We start from the raw sequence: 25,856 nt of genomic DNA on the forward strand, positions 1-25,856 counted from the left end.
ATAATTGTTACATGTGATGAAGGAGGGAGAACCAGCAAGGCCATCGCTGCACACAACTGGTCTGAGAGTCAGAATAATAATCCTCACTGCCAGTCTCTGACCAAGCCAGTTCTGTTTGTTGGTTCTCCCTGAACCCCACATTCCCACCTCTGGCCTCGGCCAAGCTGGCAGTCTCTGATGAGCCCTGTTCCCTTGCAGGTTGTGGATCTGCGGACTCGCTACATTGAGTTGATGACGCTGTCCAGCCAGTACCTCAAGTTCATCACAGTTAACCTTCACCGGTTGGAAAATGAGGAGGTGAGGATCGAGCAAAGTTGGAGGTTCATTATGGTGACAGAGATGGGTCAGGGCGTGCTGTGAGGTGGGTGAGGGATCAGGGAGGGATGGGACGGATTATAGCGTGAGGACAAGGTCACTGTCAGGGACTTGGGTTCGCGCGGTGTGGAACGTGGCTGTGAATTTTAATTTTTAAAAATGTTATTGACAACACGGCAGAAGCCAGTTTCAGCCATTGACACTTGCGCTGGCCAGTTACACCCAGTTAACTGACAACCACTCCCATTTATGAAAGGGTGGGAGGAAACTGGAGAACCTGGAGGAAACAGAAAATGCAAACTCCTTACAGTCAGCGCCAGATTCAAGCCCGAGTTGCTGATTTGTAAAAGCGTTTGTTGTTGTCACCCTGGAAAGCAGGTGCTGGCTGTCCACCTTATCTCTGCTTCTTGTCGACCTCGATCAAGTCACATCTCATTCTCCTTCATTCCAAAGAGAAAAGCCCCAGCTCTGCTAACCTTACCTCATAGGACCTGTTCTCCATCCAGGCAACATTCTAACTCTCCTCTGCACCTTCTCCAAACCTTCCACATCCTTCTAGTAATGAGGTGAGCAGAACTCTGTATCCAGAGTATTTTGGAGCTGCAACATTACCTCACAGCTCGTGAACTCAATCCCCCAGCTCGTGAATGAAATGCCAAAGTTTGCAGACACTGATTGTAGTAAAACCCACAGAAATGCTGGAGGAGCCCAGCTGGTCTCACAGCATCCATAAGAGGTAAAGACATGTGGCCCATGTTTCGGGCCCGAGCCTTTCTCTAATGCACCAGAGAAAACAATCCAAGTTTATCCAATCTCTCCCCATAACTCATCACATCTAAACCAGACAACGTCCTGCGGATAGAAGAGGTGTGTCAGAAGGGCAATGCTGTGGTAGTCAAGGGGGATTTTAACATGCAGGGAGATTGGGAAACCAGAGAGACCATTTGAAGGAAGCAAAGGAGATGGCTCTTTAGAGCAGCTGCTGTTGAGCCCATGCGGGGATCGACTGTTCTGGACTGGGTGCTGTGTAATACATCCAAGGTGATGAGAGAGCTTAGATAAAGGAACCACGAGGGGCTGTGGTCACAATGATCGAATTCAATTTGGGATTCAACATGGAGAAACTAAAGTCGGATGTGTTGGTGTTTCAGTGGAGTGAAGGGAATTCCAGTGGCACGAGAGAGGAACTGGCCAAAGTAGATTGGATGGGGGCCCTGTTAGGGAAGGGGGCAGAATAGCAATGGATGGAGTTTCTGTGAGAAATGGGGAAGGTTCTGGATAAATACGTCCCAAAAAAGGGGGAATATTCAATGGAAAAATGTCACCACGGTGGCTGAGGGGGGAGGTCAAAGCCAAAGTGAAAGCAAAAGAGAGGGCAGACAAGGAACCAGAAATGAGTGGGAGGTGAAGGACTTGAAAGCTTTTAAAAACTTACAGAAGGAAACTAAAAAACTCAGAAGGAGGGAGATGATGAAGAATGAAAGGAGGCAGCAAATAAAATCAAAACGGAAACAAAAAGCTCTTCACATCCAGTCCAAGAAGAGGAAAAGGGAGGTGAGAGTGGATGTAGGACCACGAGAAATAATAATGGGAGACAAGGAGACGGCAGAGGGAGTAAATGAGTATTATCCATCAGTCTTCACTGTGGAGGTGTAGGGATGTGATGTTGGGGGTTTATCAGGCCCTGGGGAGATTTCATTTGGGACATTGTGAGCAGTTTTGGGCTCCTCATTTAACAAAGTACGTGCTGATGTTGGAGAGGATGATTCCAGGACAGTTCTTGGCCTGAACTCGGTGGGATTTAGGAGAATGAGGGGGATCTCATTTTGAATGTTGAAAAGTGTGGACAGAGTAGATATAGAAAGGTTGTTCCCCACGGTGGGAAAGACTAGGACAAGAGGGCACAACTTCAGGATTGAAGGGTGTCAGCTGAAAACAGCGATGCAGAAGAATTTCTTCAGCCAAAGGATGGTAAATCAGTGGAATTTGTTGCCATGGGTGGTTATGGAGGACAGGTCTTTGGGTGGATTTAAGGCAGAGATTGATAAGTTCTTGATTAGCATCAGAGGTTATGGTGAGAAGGCCAGGCAGTGGGGCTGAGTGGAGGAATTGATCAGCTCATGATGAAATAACGGGGCAGACTCGATGGGCTGAATGACCTATTTCTGCTCCTTTGTCTTGTGGCCTTAAACCTCTTCGGTACCTTCTGTGAAGCCTCCACACCCTTCCTGTAATGGGGCGACCAGAATTCTGACGTGGTCTGTCAGAACCTTGCATCCCTCTCCAATCAAAGAGAACCCCCTCTCCCGATCCCCTTGATTCTTTTCTGTGACCTCTTTCCTGTTGGCCTGTGCTCCTCCCACTGCCCCTTCCTCCCTCCTCTCCTCCCCCAACCATTTGATTCAGGCTCCTGCCTGCTCTTTGCTCCTACCTTGACAAGGGGCTCAGCCCTGAAACATTGGTTTCCCTTTCCTTCCTACAAACGTTGACCTGCTGAGATTCTCCTGCACATTTAGCAGTCTTTTCTGTTTAACCACATGACCTCCAGAAACAAGATATAGGAGCAGAAATAGGCCATTCAACCCATTGAGTCTGCCCTGCGGTCTGTTAGCTCTGAACTTTTATACTCAGTCCCCTGCCTAATAGGGCCAACCATACGTCAGACCCGCAGACAAGTGGGGTCTGTGTGGTCTGGCCCACTGCCCTCCACTGTACAAGGCCAGACGACAGGGATCAGACACCTTGGACAGGACCCCACTCTTTGGCTTGGCTTCGTAGACGAAGATTTATGGAGGGGTATGTCCACGTCTGCTGCAGGCTCGTTGGTGACTGACAAGTCCGATGCAGGACAGGCAGACACGGTTGCAGCGGTTGCAAGGGAAAATTGGTTGGTTGGGGTTGGGTGTTGGGTTTTTCCTCCTTTGTCTTTTGTCAGTGAGGTGGGCTGGGACCCCACTAAGAAATGTCAAACCACCAACTGAGCACAGAAAAACGCAGGAATATTCACTGGGGAACTTCGAGACTGTTGTTGGCTTAGGTGATTAGGTCAGCACAGGACGAAGACTTGAAGGGCCTCAACTGGGCTGTCGATTTCTAAATCTCGTGCACCATAACAGACCTCATTACTTCTGGTCATCTGCCTTCCCCAGCCTCTAAACTCATTGTTTCTCATCCCCACTTGGCTCAACTCTACCTCCTACCTAAGATTTTATTTGGATGGGGAGAAAATACAAAATTCGGATGGGCAAAGGGACTTGGGGGCCCTCATGCAGGATACCCTAAAGGCTAGTCTCCACGTTGAGTCGGTGGTGAAGACAGCAAATGCAGTGTTGGCGTTTGTTTCCAGAGGAATTGCGGACAAGAACAGGGATGTGATGTTAAGACACTGTAGGGCACTGGAGAGTCCTCCCTTGGTGACCTCAGTTCGTGAACAGTTTTAGGCGCTTTCTTTGAGAAAAAAGGTGTTGGTGTTGGAGAGGGTTCAGAAAGTTTTACTAGAATGATCCCAGGAATGAAAGGGTCAGCATATAAGGATTGATTGTCAGCTCTTGGACTGGACTCATTGGAGTACAGAAGATGAGAGATGTGGAAAGGCCTGGACAGAGTAGATGGGGTAAGATTGTTTCCCACAGTCAGGGAGTTCAGGACAAGAGGGTAAAACCATGCTAATGTTGTACCTTTGTGAAAGAAGGGGGAACAAGGATAATCCAGTCTATTATTGGCCTGTAAACCTCATCACCTACGGCTCCTAGAACGCTTCCACCAGCGTTGTCTCCGCTCCATCCTCAACATTCATTGGAGCGACTTCATCCCTAACATCGAAGTACTCGAGATGGCAGAGGCCGACAGCATCAAATCCACGCTGCTGAAGATCCAACTGCGCTGGGTAGGTCACGTCTCCAGAATGGAGGACCATCGCCTTCCCAAGATCGTGTTATCTGGCGAGCTCTCCACTGGCCACTGAGACAGAGGTGCACCAAAGAAGAGGTACAAGGACTGCCTAAAGAAATCTCTTGGTGCCTGCCACATTGGCCACCGTCAGTGGGCTGATATCGCCTCAAACCGTGCATCTTGGCGCCTCACAGTTCGGCGGGCAGCAACCTCCTTTGAAGAAGACCACAGAGCCCACCTCACTGACAAAAGACAAAGGAGGAAAAACCCAACACCCAACCCCCCAACCAACCAATTTTCCCCTGCAACCGCTGCAACCGTGTCTGCCTGTCTCGCATCGGACTTGTCAGCCACAAACGAGCCTGCAGCTGACGTGGACATTTACCCCTCCATAACTCTTCGTCCGCAAAGCCAAGACAAAGAAGAAAGAAAACCTCACATCAATAGTAGAAAAATGTTGGAAAAGATATTTAGGGATAAGTATTTATGCACAGTTGAAATGTCATGGTCAGATTAGGGTTTGTGAGGGGAGGTCATGTGCTACCAATTGGATTGAGTTCTGAGAAGGACACAAAGATGTTTGATGAGGACAGGGCAGTGGATGTTTTCCACATAGACATTAAGACGTCTGGTTGATACAGGCTGTTTTGGATGCAGGTGCATGGGATCGATGGTGAATTGATGGTCTGGATCAGGTATTGGCTGGTCTAGAGAAATCAGAGGGTAGTGGTGGAAGTTGTTATTGGAGTTGGAGGCCTGTGACCAGTGGTGATCTACAGGGTGGTGGAGCTGGTATTAGAGTTGGAGGCCCATGACCTGTAGTGATCTGCAGGGTGGAGAAAGTTGTTATTGCAGTTGGAGGCCTGTGACCAGTAGTGATGTACAGGGTGGTGGAAGCTGTGATTGGAGTTGGAGGTCCATGACCAGTGCTGATCTACAGGGTGGTGGAAGCTGTTATTGGAGTTGGAGGCCCGTGAGCAGTCATAATCGACTGGTTGGTGGAAGCTGTGATTGGAGTTGGAGGCCCGTGAGCAGTGGTGATCTACTCCTTGGTGGATGCTGTTATTGGTGTTGGAGGCCCGTGAGCAGTGGTGATCTACAGGGTGGTGGAAGTTGTTATTTCAGTTGGAGTCCCATGACTAGTGGTGATCTACAGGGTGGTGGAAGCTGATATTGGAGTTGGAGGCCCGTGACCAGTGGTGATCTACAGGGTGGTTGAAGCTGTTATTGCAGTTGGAGGCCCCTGACCTGTGGTGATCTGCAGGGTGGAGGAAGCTGTTATTGGAGTTGGAGGACCCTGACCAGTGGTGATCTACAGGGTGGTAGAGCTGTATTTGGAGTTGGAGGCCTGTAACCAGTGGTGATCTACAGTGTGGAGGAAGCTGTTAATAGAGTTTAAGGCTCGTGACCAGTGTAGGTCTACAGGATGGAGGATGCTGTTATTGGAGTTGGAAGCCCGTGAGCAGTCGTGATTGACTGGTTGGTGGAAGCTTTTATTGGAGTTAGAGGCCTGTGTCCAGAGGTGATTTACAGGGTGGAGGAAGCTGTTATTGGAGTTGGAGTCCTGTGACCAGTGGGATCGATAGGGACGTGAAAGCTGTTATTGGAGTTTAAGGCTCGTGACCAGTGGTGGTCTACAGGATGGAGAAATCTGTTATTGGAGTTGAAGGCCCATGACCAGTGGTGATCCACTGGTGGAGGAAGCTGTTAATGGAGTTTAAGGCTCGTGACCAGTGGTGGTCTACAGGATGGAGAAAGCTGTTATTGGAGTTAAGGCCCATGACCAGTGGTGATCTACAGGGTGGTGGAAGCTATTATCAGAGTTGTAGGCCCGTGAGCAGTCGTTATCGACTGGTTTGTGGAAGTTGTGATTGGAGTTGGAGGCCCGTGACCAGTGGTGATCTACAGGGTGGTTGAAGCTGTTATTGCAGTTGGAGGCCCGTGACCTGTGGTGATCTGCAGGGTGGAGGAAGCTGTTATCGGAGTTGAAGGCCCATGAGCAGTCGTGATCGAATGGTTGGTGGAAGCTGTTATTGGAGTTGGAGGCCTGTGACCAGTGGTGATCTACAGGGTGGTGGAAGCTGTTATTGGAGTTGGAGGCCCGTGTCTAGTAGTGATATACAGGGTGGAGGGAGCTTTTATTGGAGTTGGAGTTCTGTAACCAGTGGTCATCTTTAGGGTTGTCAAATCTGTTACTGGAATTGGACCCGCGTCCTCTGGTGATCTACAGGGTGGTGGAAGCTGTTAGTGGAGTTGGAGGCCCGTTACCAGTGGTGATCTCCAGGATGGAGGATGCTGTTATCGCAGTTGGAGGCCCATGACCAGAGTTGATTTGCATGGTGGAAGAAGCTGTTATTGGAGTTGGAGGCCCGTGATCAGTGGTGATAAATAGGGTGGTGGAAGCTGTTATTGGAGTTGGAGGCCCGTAATCAGTGGTGATCTACAGGGTGGTGGAAGCTGTTATTGGAGGCCCATTACCAGTAATGATCAACAGGATGGTGGAAGCTGTTATTGATGTTGGAGGCCGTGACCATTGGTGATATATAGGGTGGTGGATGCTCTTATTGGAGTTGGAGGCCCGTGACCAGTGGTGATCTTCAGGGTGGTGAAAACTGTTCTTGGAGTTGGAGGCCTGTGACCAGTGGTGAACTACAGGGTGGTGGAAGCTGTTATTGGAGGTGGAGACCTTTGACCAGTGGTTATCTGCAGGGCTCAACGTTCGGACCCTTGTTGTTTGCAATGTACATGAATGCCTTTGGTTAAAATGTTAGTAAGTTTGCAAATGAAACAAAGAGTTGAGGACAGGTTTATGTTGAATGTGGCTAATCCTGTGCTGTTATTTAAAAAAGGAAGGATGGACGAGCCAGGGGTTAATAGGCCGGTGAGCCTGACATCAGTCGTTAGAAAATTGCTGGTGGCAGAATCGTCAGGGTCAGGTTGGAGTGAGTCAGCATGGGTTTGTACGTGACGGATCGTGTCTCATGCATCTGGTAGAGAGTGACAAAGAGGATTGAAGAGGGAAGGGCAGTGGAGATTGAAAATACAGACTTCAGCAAGGCCTTTCACAAGGCCCAATGTAGAAGTTTACCTTCGAAATACAAGAACGGAAGTGCAGCAGGCCGTTCCACACTTGAGCCTCTTCCACGATTCAGTGCTATGATGTCTGCTCATCCAATCTTCAACCGCTATTCCTGTCGTTTCTCCACACCCCTTGATCTCTTTCATTACATGGGGCACTCATCCAGCCATACTATGAATATATCTATTCAATAAGGCTCAACAACTCTCAGTGAGAGGGCGTTATCTCTGTAATTCCTCGTCTGCATCCCACAAGGTGGGAGGATTCTTTTCATCAGGCCCTGCAAATTTGCCCACTTTAATACTGCTCAAGGCTGCCAGCACCTCCTGACTGCAGTTCTTATGTGGTTCAGGACATGGTCACCTGTTTCCTCCAACTCCTCTCGGTTTCCACAATCTCCTCCGCATTCAAAGTCTTGCACGTGTCCTGCGGCTCCACGCAGAGACAGCCTGTTGATATTTAATGGTACCAAGACTTTCCCCTGTACAGTGAGGGGACAGAGAATGGGTCGGGGTGAGCAGTCAGTGTGTGGATTGGGGTCAGTGAGGGGTTGTTGTGTGAGCCTGTGAGGGGTCGGAGTCAGGGTGAGGTAGGAGAGGGTGTGTATATTCACAGAGATGGGGACTGTTGTGTTTCGGGGACTTGTGTTTTTGAAGTTCAGTGAACAAAGCCATACTTCACTGAGGCAGGGAATGAACAGCGCTGGGAGGAACCTTCAACCATCAACCCCTGCACTAACTCCAAAGGAGAAGGTGTATCATTGGAGCGAGACTCCCTGCACCTCAGGACCAAGGGGTCAAAGTGTCTGGAACAGGGTGATCTGGCACAAGGGGATCCCAACACAGGGTGATCTGGCACAGGGGGTCCCAACACAGGGTGATTTGGTACAGGGGGTCCCAACACAGGGTGATTTGGTACAGATGGGTCCCAACACAAGGTGATCTGGCACAAGGGGATCCCAACACAGGGTGATTTGGTACAGATGGGTCCCAACACAGGGTGATCTGGCACAGGGGGGCCCAACACAGGGTGATCCAGCACAGGGGGATCCCATCATAGGGTGATCTGGTATAGGGGGGGGGTCCCAACAAAGGGTGATCTGGCACAGAGGGTCCCAACACAGGGTGATCTGGCACAGGGGGTCCCAACACAGGGTGATCTGGCACAGGGGGTCCCAACACAGGGTGATCTGGCACAGGGGATCCCAACACAGGGTGATCCAGCACAGGGGGATCCCATCATAGGGTGATCTGGTATAGGGGGGTCCCAACACAGGGTGATCTGGCACAGAGGGTCCCAGCACAGCATGATCTAGCACAGGGGGATCCCAACACAGGGTGATCTGGTATAGGGTGTCCCAACACAGGGTGCTCTGGCACAGGGTGGTCCTAACACAGGATAACCTGATACAAGGGGGGAGTCAAAAACACAGGGTGATCTGGTACAGAGAGAATTCAACACTGGGTGATCTATCATAGGTGGGTCCCAACACAGGGTAACATGGCACAGGGGGATTCCATCACAGGGTGATCTGGTACAGAGGGAATTCAACACAGAGGGATCTAGTACAGGGGGTCCCAACTCAGGGTGATCTGATTCTGGGGGACCCAACACTGGGTTATTTGGTACAGAAGGATTCAACCCAGAGGGATCTGGTACATGGGGTCCCAACACAGGGGGATCACAACACAGAGTGATCTGGCACAGGGGGTCCTAACACAGCATGATCTGGCACAGGGGGTCCTAACACAGCATGATCTGGCACAGGGGGTCCTAACACGGAGTGATCTGGTACAGGTGGTCCCTACACAGGGTGATCTGGTATAGAGGGTCCCAACACAGGATAACCTGGTACAGGGGGGTCCTGACACAGGATGATCTGGTACAGGGGGTCCAAAACACAGGGTGATCTGGTACAGAGAGAATTCAACACTAGATGATCTGGCACAGGTGGGTCCCAACACAGGGTAACCTGGCACAGGAAGATCCCAACACAGTGTGATCTGGTACAGAGGGAATTCAACACAGAGGGATTTAGAATAGGGGGTCCCAACATAGGGTGATCTGATTCAGGGGGGGGTCTCAACACAAGGGATCCTAACATGGGGTTGTCGAAACAAGATAAAGTCCATCTGACGATCGACTCGCTCCCATGATGCAATCTCTAGCCATGGCTGATGTTGAATGGGGACACAGGCTGTGATTGTGTTGGGGTGGTAGGGAGTTGGGTCGTGTTGAGGGTGATGCAGGAGTGTGAAGTGAGAGGTGAGCAGATCTAAAGAGAAAAAGTGTGTGTGTGTGTGGGCTGCTCTGTGTACAAGGAGAGTGCAAGGTGTGAGAGCTGGTGTGTAATTATGGGAGTGTCAGTGAGTGAGAGTAGTGAAGTGTAACAGGAGCAAGTATGGAAGTGTGACACTGTTCGAGTGGTGGGTGTGAGGGGGGTGTGTGTTTGAGAGGTGGGTGTGGGAGGAGTGTGTTCGAGAGGTGGGTGTGGGGGGAGGTGTGTGTTCGAGCGGTGGGTGTGAGGGGGGTGTGTGTGTTCGAGCGGTGGGTGTGAGGGGGGTGTGTGTTGAGCGGTGGGTGTGAGGCGGGTGTGTGTGTTTGAGCGGTGGGTGTGAGGGGCGTGTGTTGTCAATTTTTTGTCATCTACTTGTACAAGTATAACCTGACGAAACAGCATTCTCTGGTCCTCGTTGCAAAACACTCAGACACACACCCAGACACAACACACATACAGACAAATAATACATATAGAGAAAAAGTATTAATATATACAAATGTGCACATGTGTGAATGTGTGCGTGTGTGGCTATGAGTGCATGTGTGTGGTTGTGAGTGCAAGTGCGTGAGTTGGCTGTGTGTGTGGTTGTGTGCACTTGTGAATGAGCATGCTTGTGTTTGGGTGTGTGCGTGTATGTGGGTGTATGAGGGTGTGCATTTGTGTGCTGTCGGTGTGTGTGTTGTGTGAGTGTGTGCATGTGTATGCTGTGTCTATGTCTCCGAGCATGGTCCAGACTGAGGAATTGGCATTAGGAAGCTTCCTTTTCTTTTTCAGAAGTAACATGCTAATTTTGGCTCTGCTTTTCACCGATTGACACTTCTCCTGCTTTCTCATGCAGTGCTTGCCTCCACGAATGTTTGTGTTGGTTGGGCAGTGAAGGAGGTAAATGCAGATTGTCACACCAGCCATTGCCATGGTCACTGCATGCTGCACTGCTCATTCTGCCAATCCGTCTCTCTCTCTCTCTCTCTTTCCTCCTCCTCACCCTCTTTCTCTGCTCCTCCTCCTGATCTCCCCTCTCCCTTCCCCCTCCCTCTCGCTCCCCCCTCTCTCTTTCAGCTCTCCTTGCCTCTCTCTCCCTCTCTATCACTCCGTCCCCCTCACCCCTCTCTCCCTCACCCCTCTCTCCCTCACCCTCCCCTTCTCCCCCCCTCTCTAGCTCTCTCTCCCTCCCTGTGTCTCTGCTACTGTCCATTGTACTATAGACAGTGTTGGTTTACATATGGGTTGTGGTACTGGGTTCCAGCTGGTTCCACAATCCAGAAGCTGGCAGTCCTGAGATCTGGTGCCCATTACCAGTATAGTCCTGGAATCCAGTGTCCAATACTGGGGTAGTCCAAGGATCTGATGCCCAGGAGTGGGGTAGTTCAGGGATCTGGTGTCCAGGAGTATGGTTGTTCAGTGATCTGATGTCCAGGAGTGGGATAGTTCAGGGATTTAGAGGGGGTACTTCAGGGATTAGGTGTCCAAGAATGGGGTAATTCAGGGATCTGGTATCCAGGAGGGGGTCATTCAGGGATCTGATGCCCAGGAATGGGGTTGTTCTGGGATCTGGTGTCCAGGAGTGGGGCAGTTCAGGGATCTGGTGTCCAGGAGTGGGGCAGTTCAGGGATCTGGTGTGCAGGATCTGGGTAGTTCAGGGATCTGATGCCCATGTGTAGGGTAGTCAAGGATCTGGTGTCCTTGAGTGGGATAAACTGGGGAACTGGTGTCCAGGAGAGGGGTATTTCAGGGATCTAGTGCCCATGTGTGGGGTAAACTGGGGATCTGGTGTCCAGGAGAGGGGTAAAATGGGAATCATGACCAGGAGTGAGGTAGTTCAGGGATCTGGTGCCCATGTGAGGAGTAAACTGAGGATCTGGTGTCCAGGAGTGGGGTAGATCAGGAATCTGGTGTCCAGGATTAGGATAGTCAAGGATCTGGTGTCCAGGAGTGGGATGGTTTAGGGATCTGGTGTCCAGGAGTGGGGTAGTTCAGGTATCTGTTGCCCAAGAGTAGGGTAAAATGGGAATCTGTTGTCCAGTTATGGGGTAAACTGAGTCCTGATGTGCAGGAGTGTGGTGGTCCAGGGATCTGCGATCCAGGTGTGGGGTAAATTGGGAATCTGGTTTCCACAAATGGAGTGGTACAGGGATCTGGTGCCCAGGAGTAGGGAAATCTGGGGATCTGCTATCCAGGAGTGGGTTAAACTGGTGATCTGGTGTCCAGGAGTGGGGTAGTTCAGGGATCTGGTCTCCAGGTGTATGGAAAACTGGGGATCAGGTGTCCAGGATGAGGATAGGCAAGGATCTGGTGTCCAGGAGTGTGGTGGTTTAAGGATCTGGTGTCCAGGAGTGGGGTGGTTTAAGGATCTGGTGTCCAGGAGTGGGGTGGTTCAGGGATCTGGTGCCCCTAAGTGATGTAAATGGGGGATATGGTGTCCAGGAGAAGGGTAGTTCAGGGATTTGGTTTCCAGGGGTGGGGTAGTTCAGGGATCTGTAGCCCAGGAGTGGGGTAAACTGGGGATCTGGTGTACAGGAATGGGGTTGTTCTGGGATCTGGTGCTAGGAGTGGTGTAAACTGGGGATCTGGTGCCAAGGAGTTGGGCAGTTCGGGGATCTGGTGCCCAGGATTGGGTTAAACTGGGGATCTGGTATCCAGGAGTGGGGTAGTTCAGAGACCTGGAGTTCAGGAGTGTGTAGTTCAGGGATCTGGTGACCATGAGTATCACAAACTGGGGATCTGCTGTTCAGGAGTGGGGTAGTTCAGGGACCTGGTTCCCAGTTGTAGGGTAGTCAGGAATCTGGTATCCAGAAGTGTGTAGTTCAAGTATCTGGTGCCCACGAGTGTCACAAACTGGGGACCTGGTGCCCAGGAGTAGGTAGTCAGGGATCTGGTGTCCAGAAGTGGGGGTTGTTCAGGGATTTGATTTTCAGGAGTGGGGCAGTTCAGGGATCTGGTGCCCAAGTTTAGGGTAATCAGGGATCTGGTGACCAACAGTGGGGTAAACTGGGGATTTGGTGTCCAGAGTGGGGTAAATTGGGGATCTGGTGTCTAGCAGTGGGGTAAACTGGGGATCTGATGACCATGAGTGGTGTACACTTGGGATCTGATGTACAGGAGTGGGGTAGTTCAGGGATCTGGTGACCCTAAGTGGTGTATATGGGGGATCTGGTGTCCAGGATGGGGTAGTTCAGGGATTTAGTGTCCAGGGTTGGGTAAACTGGGGGTCTGGTGTCCAGGAGTGCGGTTGTTCAGTAATTTGATGTCCAGGCGTGGGGCTATTCAGGGATCTGCAGCCCAGGTTTAGAGCAATCAGGGATCTGGTGTTGAACAGTGGGCTAAACTGGGGATCTGGTGTCCAGGAGAGGGGTACACTGGTGATCTGGTGTCCAAGAGTGGGATAGTTCAGGAATCTGGTGCCCATGTGTGGGATAAACTGGGGATCTGGTGTATGGGAGTGGAGCCGTTCAGGAATCTGGTGCCCCTGTGTGGGGTAGTTCAGGGATCTGGAGTCTAGGAGTTCGGTAAAATAGGTATCTATTATCCAAGAGTGTGTAAAACTGGGTACTGGTGTTCAGGGGGTAGTTCAGGGATTTGGTGTCCAGGAGAGTGGAAAACTGGGGATCTGGTGTCCTTGAGTAGGTTAAATTGGGGATCTGCTGTTCAGAAGTGGGGTAGTTCAGATATCTGTAGTCCAGGATTAGGGTAAATTGGGGATCAGGTGTACAAAGGTGTTGGGTAGTTCAGGGATCTGCTGACCAGGAGTAGGATAGACAAGAATCTAGTGTCCAGGAGTGGGGAAAACCTGGCATCTGATGCCCAGTTATAGAGTAGTCAGGGATCTGGGGTCCTTGAGTGGGATAAACTGGGGATTTTGTGTCCAAGAGTAGGGTAGTTCATGGATCTGGTGTCCAGGAGAGGGGTATTTCAGGGATATGGTGCCCATGTGTAGGATAAACAGGGTATCTGGTGTCCAGGTGTGGGTTGCTTCAGGGATCAGGTGTCCATGAATGGGAAAAACTGGGGATCTGGTGTTCAGGAGTGAGTAGTTCAGGGATCTGGTGCCCATTAGTGTCACAAACTGGGGATCTGGTGTCCAGGAGTGGGGTAGTTCAGGGATCTGGTGCCCAAGAGTGGGGTAGTTCAGGGATTTGATGTCCAGGAGGTGGGCTATTCATGGATTTGGTACCCATGTTTAGAGTAATCAGGGATCTGGTGTCCGGCAGTGGGGTAAACTGGGGATCTGGTATCCAAGAGTAGGGTAGTTCAGGAATCTGGTGCGCATGTATGGGTTAAACTGGGCATCTGGTGTATGGGAGTGGGGTAGTTCAGGGATCTGGTGTCAAGGAGTGGGACAGTTTAGGGATCTGGTATCCAGGAGTGGGGTAGTTCAGGGACCTGGTGCCCAGGTGTAGGGTTGTCAGGAATCTGGTCACCCAATGTGGGGTAAACTGGGTATCTGGTGTCCAGGAGTGCGGTAGTTCAGGGATCTGTTGCCCCTGAGTGGGTGAGTTCAGGGATCTGGTGCCCAGAAGCTGGTAAGTTCAGTGATCTCGTATCCAGGAGAAGGGTAAATTGGGGATCTGGTGTCCAGGAGTGGAGTGGTCCAATGATCTGCTATCCAGGAGTGGGCTAAACTGGGGATCTGGAGTGAAGTGGTACAGTAATCTGGTGTACAGGAATAGGGTAGTCAAGGATCCGGTGTCCAGAAGTGGGGTAAACTAGGGATATGGTGTCTAAGAGTGGGGAATTTCAGGGATCTGGTGCCCAGGAGTAGGATAGACAAGGATCCGGTGTCCAGGAGTGGGGTAGTTCAGGGATCTGCTACCCAGGAGTAGGATAGACAAGGATCCGGTGTCCAGGAGTGGGGTAGTTCAGGGATCTGGTGTCCAGGGATCTGGTGTCCAGGATTGGGGCTATACACAGATTTGATGCCCAGCTTTAGAGTAATCAGGGATCTGGTGTCCAACCATGCAGTAAACTGGGAATCTGGTGTACAGGAGTGGGGTAGTTCAGGGTCATGGTGCCCAGGTATGGGGGTAATGGGGATCTGATATCCAGGAGTGGAGTGGTCCAAATGATCTGGTGCCCAGGATTAGGATAGTCAAGGATCTAGTGTCCGAGTGGGGTAAACTGGGGATCTGGAGTCTAGGTATGGAGTGGTACAGGAATCTGGTGCCCAGGAATAGGGTAGCAAAAGATCTGGTGTCCAGAAGTGGGGTAAACTGGGGATCAGGTTTCCAGTAGTCAGGTGCTTCAGGGATCCGGTGTCCAGGAGTGGGGAAAACCGGGGATCTGGTGTTCTGGAGTGGAGAAGTTCCCGGATCTGGTGCCCCTGAATGTTGCAAACCTGGGATCTAGTGTCCAGGAGTGGGATAGTTCAAGGATCTGGTGTGCAGGAGTAGGGTAGTCAGGGATCTGGTGTCCAAGAGTGTGGTAAACTGGGGATCTGGTGTCCCAGAGTGGGGCAGTTCAGGAATCTGGTGTCTATGATTGGGGTAGTTCAGGGATCTGGTGCTCAAGAGTGGTGTAGTTCAGGGCTCCTGAGTCTAGAAGTGTGGTAAAATGGGGATCTATTATCCAAGAGTGTGTTAAACTGGGCACTAGTATCCAGGAGTGGGGTAGTTCAGGGACCTGGTGGCCAGGTGTAGGGTTGTCATGGATCTGGTGCCCAGAAGTGATGTAGTTCAGGGATCTGGTGTCTAGGTGCGTGGAAAACTGGGGATCCGGTGTCCTTGAGTGGGATAAATTGGGGATCTGGTGTTCAGAAGTTGGGTAGTTCACGGATCTGCAGTCCAGGATTGGGGTAAACTGGGGATCAGGTATCCAAAGGTGTGGTGGAATTCAGGGATCTGGTGCACAGGAGTAGGGTAGTCAGGGATCTGGTGTCCAAGAGTGGGGTAGTTCAGGGATCTGATGTCAAGAAGTGGGACAGTCCAGGGATCTGGTGTCCAGGAGTAGGATAGACAAGAATCTAGTGTCCAGGAGTGGGGAAAACCTGGCATCTGATGCCCAGTTGAAGAGTAGTCAGGGATCTGGGGTCTTTGAGTGAGATAAACTGGGGATCTTGTGTCCAGGAGTGGGGTAGTTCAGGGATCTGGTGCCCAAGAGTGGGGTAGTTCAGGGATTTGATGTCCAGGAGGTGGGCTATTCATGGATTTGGTACCCATGTTTAGAGTAATCAGGGATCTGGTGTCCAGGAGTGGGGTAATTCAGGGATCTGGTGCTCCAGGAGTGGGTAGTTCAGGGATCTGGAGTCTAGGAATGGGGTAAAATGGGGATCTATTATCCAAGAGTGTGGTAAACTGGGTTCTAGCGCCCAGGAGTAGAGTTGTCAGGGATCTGGTGTCCAGGAGTGTGGAAAACTGGGGATCTGGTGTCCTTGAGTGGGATAAATTGTGGATCTGATGTTCAGGTGGGGTAGTTCAGGGATCTACAGTCCAGGATTTGGGTAAGCTGGGGATCAGATATCCAAAGGTGTGGGGTAGTTTTGGGATTTGCTGCCCATGTGTAGCATAGACAAGTGGTGTCTAGGAGTGGGGAAAACCTGGGATCTGATGCCCAGTTGTAAAGTAGTCAGGAATCTGCTGTCCTTGAGTGGGATAAACTGGGGATCTAGTGTCCAAGAGTAGGGTAGTTCAGGGATCTGGTTTCCAGAAGAGGGGTATTTCAATGATCTGGTGCCCATGTGTGGTATAAACAGGGTATCTGGTGTCCAGGTATGGGTTGCTTCAGTGATCAGGTGTCCAGGAATGGGGAAAACTGGGGATCTGGTATCCAGGAATGAGGTAAACTGGGCATCTAGTATCCAGGAGTGTGTTAGTTCAGGGATCTGGTGTCTAGCAGTGTGTTAAACTGGGGATCTGGTGTCCAGGTATGGAGTGGTACAGGGATCTGCTGCCTAGGAGTAGGGTAGTCAAGTATCTGGTGTCCAGGAGTGGGTAGTTCAGGAATCTGGTGTCCAGGATATAGAAAACTGGGCATCTGGTGTCCAGGATTAGAGTATTCCAGGAGTGGGGTGGTTTAGAGATCTGGTGTCCATGAGTGGGGAAACCTGGGGAGCTGGTATCCATGAATGGGGTAAACTGGGCATCTAGTATCCAGGAGTGTATTAGAGGGATCTGGTGTCTAGCAGTGCAGTAAACTGGGGATCTGGTGTTCAGGAGTGGGATAGTTCATGGACCTGGTCCCCAGGTGTAGGGTAGTCAGGGATCTGGTCTCCAGGAGTGGGGTAAACTGAGGATTGGTGTCCAGGAGTGGGGTAATTCAGATATCTGGTACCCAGGAGTAGGGTAAACTGGGAATCTGTTGTCCATGTATGGGGTAAACTGGGTCCTGGTGTCCAGAAGTGTAGTGGTCCAGGGATCTGCTGTCCAGGTGTGAGGTAAACTGGGTATCTGGTTTCCATGAGTTGAGTGATACAGGGATCTGGTGCCCAGGAGTAGGGTAGTCAAGGATCTTGTATCCAGGAGTGAGGTGGTTTTGGAATCTAGTGTACATGAGATGGGAAATCTGGTGATCTGGTGTCCAGGAGTGGGATAATACTGGGATCTGCCCAGGAGTAGGATGGTTAGGGATAGTAGTGGGGCAAACTAGGGATCTGGTCTCCTGGAGTGGAGTGGTACAGGGATCTAGTGCCCAGGAGTAGAGTAGTCCAGGGATCTGGTGCCCAGGAGTGGGGTAGTTCAGGTATCTAGAATCCAGGAGTGAGGTAAACTGGGGATCTGGTGTCCTGGAGTAGGGTAAATTGGGGATCTGGTATCCAGGAATGTAGTAGTTCAGAGTCCTGGTGCCATGGAGTGGGGGAGGGGGGGGAATGGAGATCTGGTGTCCAGGAGTGGAGTGGTCCAATGATCTGGTCTCCAGGGGTGGGGTAAACTGGGGTTCTGGAGTCTAGGAATAGGGTGGTCCAGGGATCTGCTGTCTAGGAGTGGGCTAAACTGGGGATCTAGTTTCCATGAGTGAAGTGGTAAAGGAATCTGGTGACCACAAATAGGGTAGTCAAAGATCCGGTGTCTAGAATTGGTGTAAACTGGGGATCTGGTGTCTAGGAGTGGAGTGCTTCAGGGATCCTGTGTCCAGGAGTAGGGTATTTCAGGGATCTGGTGTCCAGGAGTGGGGTGAAATGGGAATATGGTGTCTAGGAGTGAGGTAGTTCAGGGATATGGTGTCCAGAAGTAGGTTAGTCAGGTATCTGGTATCCAGCACTAGTCAGGGATCTAGTGTCCAAGAGTGGGGTAAACTATGGATCTGGTATCCAGGTGTGGAGTGGTACAGGGATCTGCTGCCCAGGAGTAGGGTAGTCAAGGATCTGGTATCCAGGAGTGGGGTAGTTCAGGGATCTGGTCTCCAGGAGTATGGAAAACTGGGAATCTGGTGTCCAGGATTAGGATAGTCAAGGATCTGGTGTCCAGGAGTGGGGTGGTTTAGGAATCTGGTGTCCAAGAGTGGATAAACCTGGGGATCTGGTATCCAGGAGTGGGGTAAACTGGGGATCAAGTATCCAGGATCTGGTGCCCATGACTGAGGTACCCTGGGGATCTGGTGAACAGGAGTGGGGTCGTTCAGGAATCTGGTTCCCATAAGTGGGTAAACTGGTGATCTGATGTCCAGGAATGCGGTAAACTGGGTATCCATTGTCCAGGAGTAGGGTAGTTCAGGGATCTGCTGCCCAGGAGGTAGGGTAGTCAGGGATCTGGTGTCCAGGAGTGGGATAAACTGAGGATCTTGTGTCCAGGAGAATGATGGTCCAGGGATCTGATGTCCAGGAGTGGGGTAAACTCTCTGGTGTCCAGTTGTCGGGTAATCCAGGGATGAAATTAGATCAGGAAAACCAGGTTGGGACTGGATTTAAAGAGAGACCATTTGAAGGAAGCAAAGGAGATGGCTCTTTAGAGCAGCTGCTGTTGAGCCTATGCGGGGATCGACTGTTCTGGACTGGGTTCTGTGTAATACATCCAAGGTGATGAGAGAGCTTAGATAAAGGAACCACGAGGGGCTGTGGTCACAATGATCGAATTCAATTTAGGATTCAACATGGAGAAACTAAAGTCGGATGTGTTGGTGTTTCAGTGGAGTGAAGGGAATTCCAGTGGCACGAGAGAGGAACTGGCCAAAGTAAATTGGATGGGGGCCCTGTTAGGGAAGGGGGCAGAATAGCAATGGATGGAGTTTCTGTGAGAAATGGGGAAGGTTCTGGATAAATACGTCCCAAAAAAGGGGGAATATTCAATGGAAAAATGTCACCACGGTGGCTGAGGGGGGAGGTCAAAGCCAAAGTGAAAGCAAAAGAGAGGGCAGACAAGGAACCAGAAATGAGTGGGAGGTGAAGGACTTGAAAGTTTTAAAAAACTTACAGAAGGAAACTAAAAAACTCAGAAGGAGGGAGATGACGAAGAATGAAAGGAGGCAGCAAATAAAATCAAAACGGAAACAAAAAGCTTCTTCACATCCAGTCCAAGAAGAGGAAAAGGGAGGTGAGAGTGGATGTAGGACCACGAGAAATAATAATGGGAGACAAGGAGACGGGAGTAAATGAGTATTATCCATCAGACTTCACTGTGGAGGACACTCGCTATGTTCCAGGTGGCCAAAGGTGTCAGGGAAGGGAAGTGAGTGCAGTTAATATTTCAAAGGAGAAGGTGCTCAGAAAACTGAATAGTCTAAGGGTGAGATAAGTCTCCTGGACCAGATGGATTGTACTGTTGGGTTCTGAAAGAAGTAGCAGTAGAAATTGTGGAGGCATTGGGAATGATCTTTAAGGAATTGTTAGATTCTGGCATGGTCCCGGAGGAGTGGAAAATCACAAATGTCATCCCACTGTTCAAGAAGGGAGGCAGCAGAAAGGAAATTCTTGACCGGTTAGCCTGACGTCAGTGGTTGGGAAGATGTTGGAGTCGATTATCAAGGATGTTGGCCAAAGCCAACATGGTTTCCTTAAGGGAAAATCTTGCTTCACAAACCTATTGGAATTCTTCAAAGAACCATTGTTGTTTGTTGTCTATATCAATGATCTGGATGATAATGTGGTCAATTGGATTGTGGACAGTGAAGAAGGTTTTCAAAGTTTGCAGAGGGATCTGGACCAGCTGGAAAAATGGGCTGGAAAATGGCCGATGGAATTTAATGCAGACCAGTGTTACATTTTGGAAGGACAAACCAAGAAAGGATGTACACGGTAAATGGTCGGGGACTGAGGAGTAGGGTAGAACAGAGGAATCTGTAAATACAGAGAATACCAAATGGTGAAGGAGGCAAATGTAATGCTGGTGTTTATTTCCAGAGGAGTTGAATCTAAGAGCAGGGATGTGATGTTGGGGGTTTATAAGGCCCTGGTGAGGCCTCACATGGAGATTGTGAGCAGTTTTGGGCTCCTCGTTTAAGAAAGGATGTGCTGACTTTGGAGAGGGTTCAGAGGAGGTTCATAAGGATGATTCTAGGAATGAAAGAGTTATCATATGAGGAACATTTGACAGGTCTTGGCCTGAACTCGTTGGAATTTACGAATATCAAAAGGGATCTCAATGAAACATTTTAAATGTTGAAAACCATGGACAGAGTAGATGTGGTGGGAGAGTCCAGGACAAGAGGGCACAACTTCAGGATTGAAGGACATTCACTTAGAACAGAGATGTGTTGGAATTTCTTCAGCTAGAGGGTGGTGAATCTGTGGAATTTGTTGCCATGGGCAATTGTGGAGGCCAGGTCATTTGGGTATATTTCAGGCAGAGATTGATCGGTTCTTGATTAGCCAGGACATCAAAGGTTATGGGGAGAAGGTCAGGCAGTGGGACTGAGAGGGAAAATGGATCAGCTCATGATTAAATGGGCAGGCAGACTCGATGGGCTGAATAGCCTGTTTCTGCTCCTATGACTTATGGGATCTCTGGGTGTCCGGGAGAAAGTTGGCCCGGGATTCTGGAAACGAGGAGTGGAGCAGCACTGGGGTCATCTTCTGGAGCCGGGGAGTCCTGGGATGATGTCCCGGAGGAGTCAAGACCATGGACTGGCCTCCAGGAGGGTGGTGGTGATGGGATCCGTATCTAGAAGTGGAACAATCAGACCAGGATAGGGCTCTGTAGAAGTTTAGGAGTACATTTGTACAATTCCCTAAAGTTGGCACCTCTTGTCGACAGGAAGGTGAAGAAGGTTTTTGTTTTGCTTGCCTTCCCGGGGGTGTGTCCCCAAGTACAGGAGCCTGGGATCCGGGCGGTTTATGTGAGCTCCACACAGGACGTGACATGGCCTTTTGGTGAAATGATCTTCCACTACCTGACAACTGATATACAGTGAGAAATGCTGAAATAGCCAGCTCCTGAAGACATTAGTCTGGATGAGAATGGGAAAGAACTTCCCTGGGACTAGATGCTACAACAAATGGGGAGGAGCATTGAATGGAAGGTGACTGGCAGGTTGGTGGATTGTGGTGCAGGTTGGTGGATTGTGGTGCACTGACTGCACTTGGCGATGGTCTGCCTGTTCCAGGATTGCCTGAATGTTCGTGGCCTGAATATTCCACTCCCCTTCCTCCATCTTGTTCTGTTGAGTGTTGTATTTCTGATCCACCCCACATCAGATGCTTTCTGTCAATGTGATGTATTGCTACTATTCCTTCAGTGGGCACTCATGGGAATCTGGAGCATGTAGTCTTGATGAAGGTTCTGCCCTGAAATGTCAACCATTCCTTTTCTCTCCTTGGTGCTGCTTGACCCAGTGAGCTCCTCCACCAGTTGTGTTTTGCTCCTTCCAGTGGGAATGAGTCTTCCAGAACCCACTGGTGTCTCACCCTTTCTCTGGGATGCCACTCCAAAACCTCTCTCACTCAGTGCTCACTCCCATCTCCCAATGGGAATTGTATACTCTCACCTCTTCCAATGGGAATCCAACACATTCACCTCCACCAATGAGAATCCAACACTTACTTCCATCAATGGGAATCCAACACTTTCACCAACCAATCTATGAAGTCTCCTCTCATCCTTCTACGCTCCAAAGAGAAAAGTCCCAGCACTGTTAACCTTGCCTCATAAGACTTGTTTCACAATCCAGGCAACATTCTGGTAAATCTCTTCTGCCCCCTCTCCATAGTTGCCACATCCTTCCTGTAATGAGGTGACCAGAACTGAACACAATACTCTAAATGTGGTCTCACCAGAGATTTGTGGAGTTGCCACATGACCTCTCTCCTGCTGAACTCAATCCCCCTATTAATGAAGCCCAGCATCCCATAGACCTTCTTAACTATCCTATCAACCTGTGTGGTGACCTTGAGGGATGTATGGATTTGGACCCCAAGGTCCCTCTGTACATCCACACTCTTAAGTAATCGACCATTACCCCTGTACTCAGCCTTCTGGCTTGTCCTTCCAAAATGCATCACCTCACACTTACCTGGATTGAACTCAACCTGCCACTTTTCTGCCATTGGTACCAGCTTGGATCACCACATCTGGCTGCTCACCCTCCCCTTCAGAGTGCTGTGGGCTTGATCTGAGTCGTCCCTGACCATGGCACCTGGGAGGCAACATTCCATCCGGAAGTCTGTATCTTGTTCACAGAACCTCTGATCTGCAATCCGCAATCACTCTTGCCCCTGGAGACAGGCGCTGTCTGTCCACCCTATCTATGCCTCTCATAATCTTGTAGACCTTTATTAAGTCTCCTTTCATCTTTCATCATTCTGGAGAAAAGCCCAAGCTCTGTTAACTTGGCACTATAAGACACATTCTCTCATCCAGCCAACATCTTGGTAAATCTCTGCCCCCTCTCCACATCTTTCCTGCAATGCAGTGACCAGAACTGAACCCAATCCTCTAAGTGTGGTCTCACCAGAATTTAACAAGCTGCAACATGACTTCATGGCTCTTCAACTCAATTTCCCGACTAATGAAGGCCAGCATCCCATAAACTTTCTTAACCACCCTATCAACCTGCACAGCAACCTTGAGGGATCTACGGACCTGGCCCCCAAGGCCCCTCACTGTTCAGAACCCTGCCATTAGCCACGTTCCACCCTCATGTTTTGCCTTCCAGAATGCATCACCTCACACTTATTTGGATTGAACTCCTTCTATCGGTTCTCCATCCAGCTCTGCATCCTGTCTATATCCTGTGGTAACCTTTGACAACCTACAGCACCATCCACAACTCCTCCAACTTTCATATCATCCACAAACTTAATGACCCATCTTTCCACCTCTTCATCCAGGTCATTTATAAAAATTACCAAGAGCAAAACAGATCCCCGTGGAACTCGACAAGTCACCGCCCTCCATGGAGAAAAAGTTCCACTTATTACACTCATCTGCTCTCTGCAGGCAAGCCAGTTCTGAAATGACAGAGCCAAGGATCCCAGGCCTCATGACTTTCTGAATGTCTACCATGGAGGACCTTGTGAAATGACTTACAATTGATGTACACCACATCTACCAACCGACCTTCTTCAGTTTCTGTGAGGCCTGACCTGACCCTCACAGCCATGCTGACTACTCCGAGAAGACAGTGCTTCTCTAAATGCATGTAAATCCTGCCCCTAAGCCTCTCCTATAGTTTGCCCACCACTGACGCAAGACTCACCTGATCTCGAATTCCCAGGATTCTCCCTGTCATGTATTCGAAACAAAGGGTGACATTTGCCGTTCTCCAATACCTCCTGTGGCCAGGGAGGATACAAAGATCGTTGCTGTCACCCCAGCGATCTCATCCCTCGATTCCTGTGGTGACCTGGGTGTGTCTCATCTGCTCTTAGGGACTTGTTGACCCAAATGTTTTTAAGAAGATCCACCACTTTCTTTCTTAACCTCGACATGTTCCAGCACTTGAACTTGACCTATTCTGACCTTACATTCACTAAGGTTACCACTGAAGCAAATTATTAATTGATGACCTCCCTAGCCTCCAGGCACATTCCCTCCTTTCTCCTTCTACAGCTGTGATACTATCCCTGATTAGTAATACTGCTCCCCCCCCCTCTCTTTGGCCCCCCTTTCCTATCCCTTCTGATGTATCTAAACCCAGAACCTGCATCAGCCAGTTCTGTCCTTGCCACAACCCAGTCTCTTATTTATTTATTTAAACATACAGCATTGTAACAGGCCATTTCATCCCACGTGTCCGTGGAGCCCAATTTACCCTCCATTAACCTACACCCCAGTATGTTTTGAACAGTGGGAGGAAACTGGAACGCCTGGTAAAAACCCACGCAGACACGGGAAAACGTATGGCCAAAGATGGTCCATGCTTTCAGCTGGTCTTCTTTATTCCCAGAGCTTCTTTACGTCGAAGTGAAGAGATCCCAACCCTTCCACTGACTGCACGGCTTGTCCTTCCTGACAACATCAGCGTTTCCACCTCTGTTCTCTGCCCTCTCATTCTGGCTCCCACTGCCCTGCCAAATGAGTTTAAACACCCTCTGCCCCCCCGCCCCCCAACAGCTGTAGCAAACCTATCTACAGGATATTGAATCCCTGCCCCCTGCACCAACTATACAGCCACACACTCATCTACCTCAGCACAGAAACAGCCCCTTCAGCCCCTCTAGTCTGTGCTGAACCTTTTTTTTGCCTGATCTCACTGACCTGCACCCAGTCCATGCCCCTGCCATCCATGTACCTGTCCAAATTATCACTGAATGTGAAATGAGTCCAGATTCACCACTTCAGCTGGGAGCTTGTTCTTCCAATAATCCCCTTCCATCCATGGACTGATCCAATTGTTTCATCAAGCAGGCTGACCTACCTGCCTCCACCACTGTGTCTGGCAGCACGTTCCATATGCCAAGCCCAAGCCCCCCCCCCCCCCGAGTGAAGAACTGTCCCATCATCTCCCTTCCAAAACCCACCCTCCCCCTCACCTCATACTTTTGCCCTCTCGTCTGAGATCCTCCCTCTCTCGGAAACAGACTGTAACTCTACACATTATTTATGCCCCTTGTGGTTTTATAAGACCACAAGAATTAGGAGCAGAAATAGGCCATTCAGCCCATCGAGTCTGCCCCACATTTAATCATGAGCTGACCCATTTCCCCACTCAGCCCCACTGCCCGGCCTTCTCCCCAGAATCTCTGATGTCCTGGCTAGTGAAGAACCTGCCAATCTCTGCCTTAAATACACCCAATGACCTGGCCTCCACAACTACCTGTGGCAACAAATTCCACAGTTTCACCACCCTCTGGCTGAAGGAATTCTGACACATCTCTGTTCTAAATGGATGTCCTTCAATCCTGAAGTTGTACCCTCTTGTCCCAGACTCTCCCACCGTGGGGAACATCCTTTCTACATCTACTCTGTCCATGCCTTTCAACATTCAAAATGAGATCAGGCCAAGAGCCGTCAAACACCTCTCGTAGATAACCCTTTCATTTCTGGAATTGTTCCAAGAGTGACACGGTTAGCATAGCAGTTAACGCAATGCTGTTACAGTGCCAGCGATTAGGACCGGCGATTAGGACGCTGTCTGTAAAGAGTTTGTATGTGGCTGCGTGGGTTTTCCCCGGAGCCTCCAGTTACCTCCCACTGTTTGAAACATCCTGGGGGGTGTAGGTTAATGGGATGTAAATTGGGCGGCACGAGCTCATGGGCTGAAATGGCCTGTTACTGTGCTGTATGTCTAAATTTGAGTAAAAATTAAAAATTTATCCTTGTGAACCTCCTCTGAACCTTCTCCAACATCAGCACATCCTTTCTTAAATGAGGAGCCCAAAACTGCTCACAATCTCCACGTGAGGCCTCACCAGGGCCTTATAAACCCCCAACATCTCATCCCTGCTCTGAGATTCTATTCCTCTAGAAGAGAACGCCAACAGTGCATTTACCTTCTTCACCACCGACTCAACTGTAAGCTTCCCTTCAGGCTCCTGCACGAGGAATCCCAGGTCCCTTTGCATCTGGTGATTTTCAACTTTCTCCCTTATAGAAAATATTCTGCCCATTTATTTTTCTACCCAAGTGCACGACCGTCCACTTTCCGACATTGTATTTCATTCACCACATCTCTGCCCATTCTCCTCATCCGTCCACGTCCTTCTGCAGCCTCCGTGTTTCCTCAACATGACCTGCTCCTCCACCTCCCTTCGTACCATCTGCAAACTTGGCCACAAAGCCACTCAGTCCAGGATCCAAATCATTAATGTACAACATATAAAGAAATGGCCCCAACCCCAACCCCTGTGGACCTCAATAAGACCTCCTCTCAACTTCCTTTGCTCTATGGAATGCAGGCCAAGTTTTTCCAGTCTCAACTTCACTAATCCTGGCTATAACAAATCTGTTAACCTCTTCTTTTTGTTACCTTTCCAACTTTGTAATATCC

The 25,856-nt window shown here is 49.9% G+C and overlaps 1 protein-coding gene across 1 annotated transcript in view; it reads left to right on the top strand.

The window, feature by feature from the left end:
* Positions 1-25,856, top strand: part of LOC138752014 (plectin-like) — a 168,924-nt gene that overhangs the window by 96,672 nt on the left and 46,396 nt on the right. Inside the window, 1 exon segment of the mRNA XM_069915172.1 lies at positions 199-297. Within this exon segment, the coding sequence (XP_069771273.1) occupies positions 199-297 (99 nt within the window).

This window comes from Narcine bancroftii, chromosome 1, assembly GCF_036971445.1.
Source record: "Narcine bancroftii isolate sNarBan1 chromosome 1, sNarBan1.hap1, whole genome shotgun sequence".
Classification (NCBI taxonomy): domain Eukaryota; kingdom Metazoa; phylum Chordata; class Chondrichthyes; order Torpediniformes; family Narcinidae; genus Narcine; species Narcine bancroftii.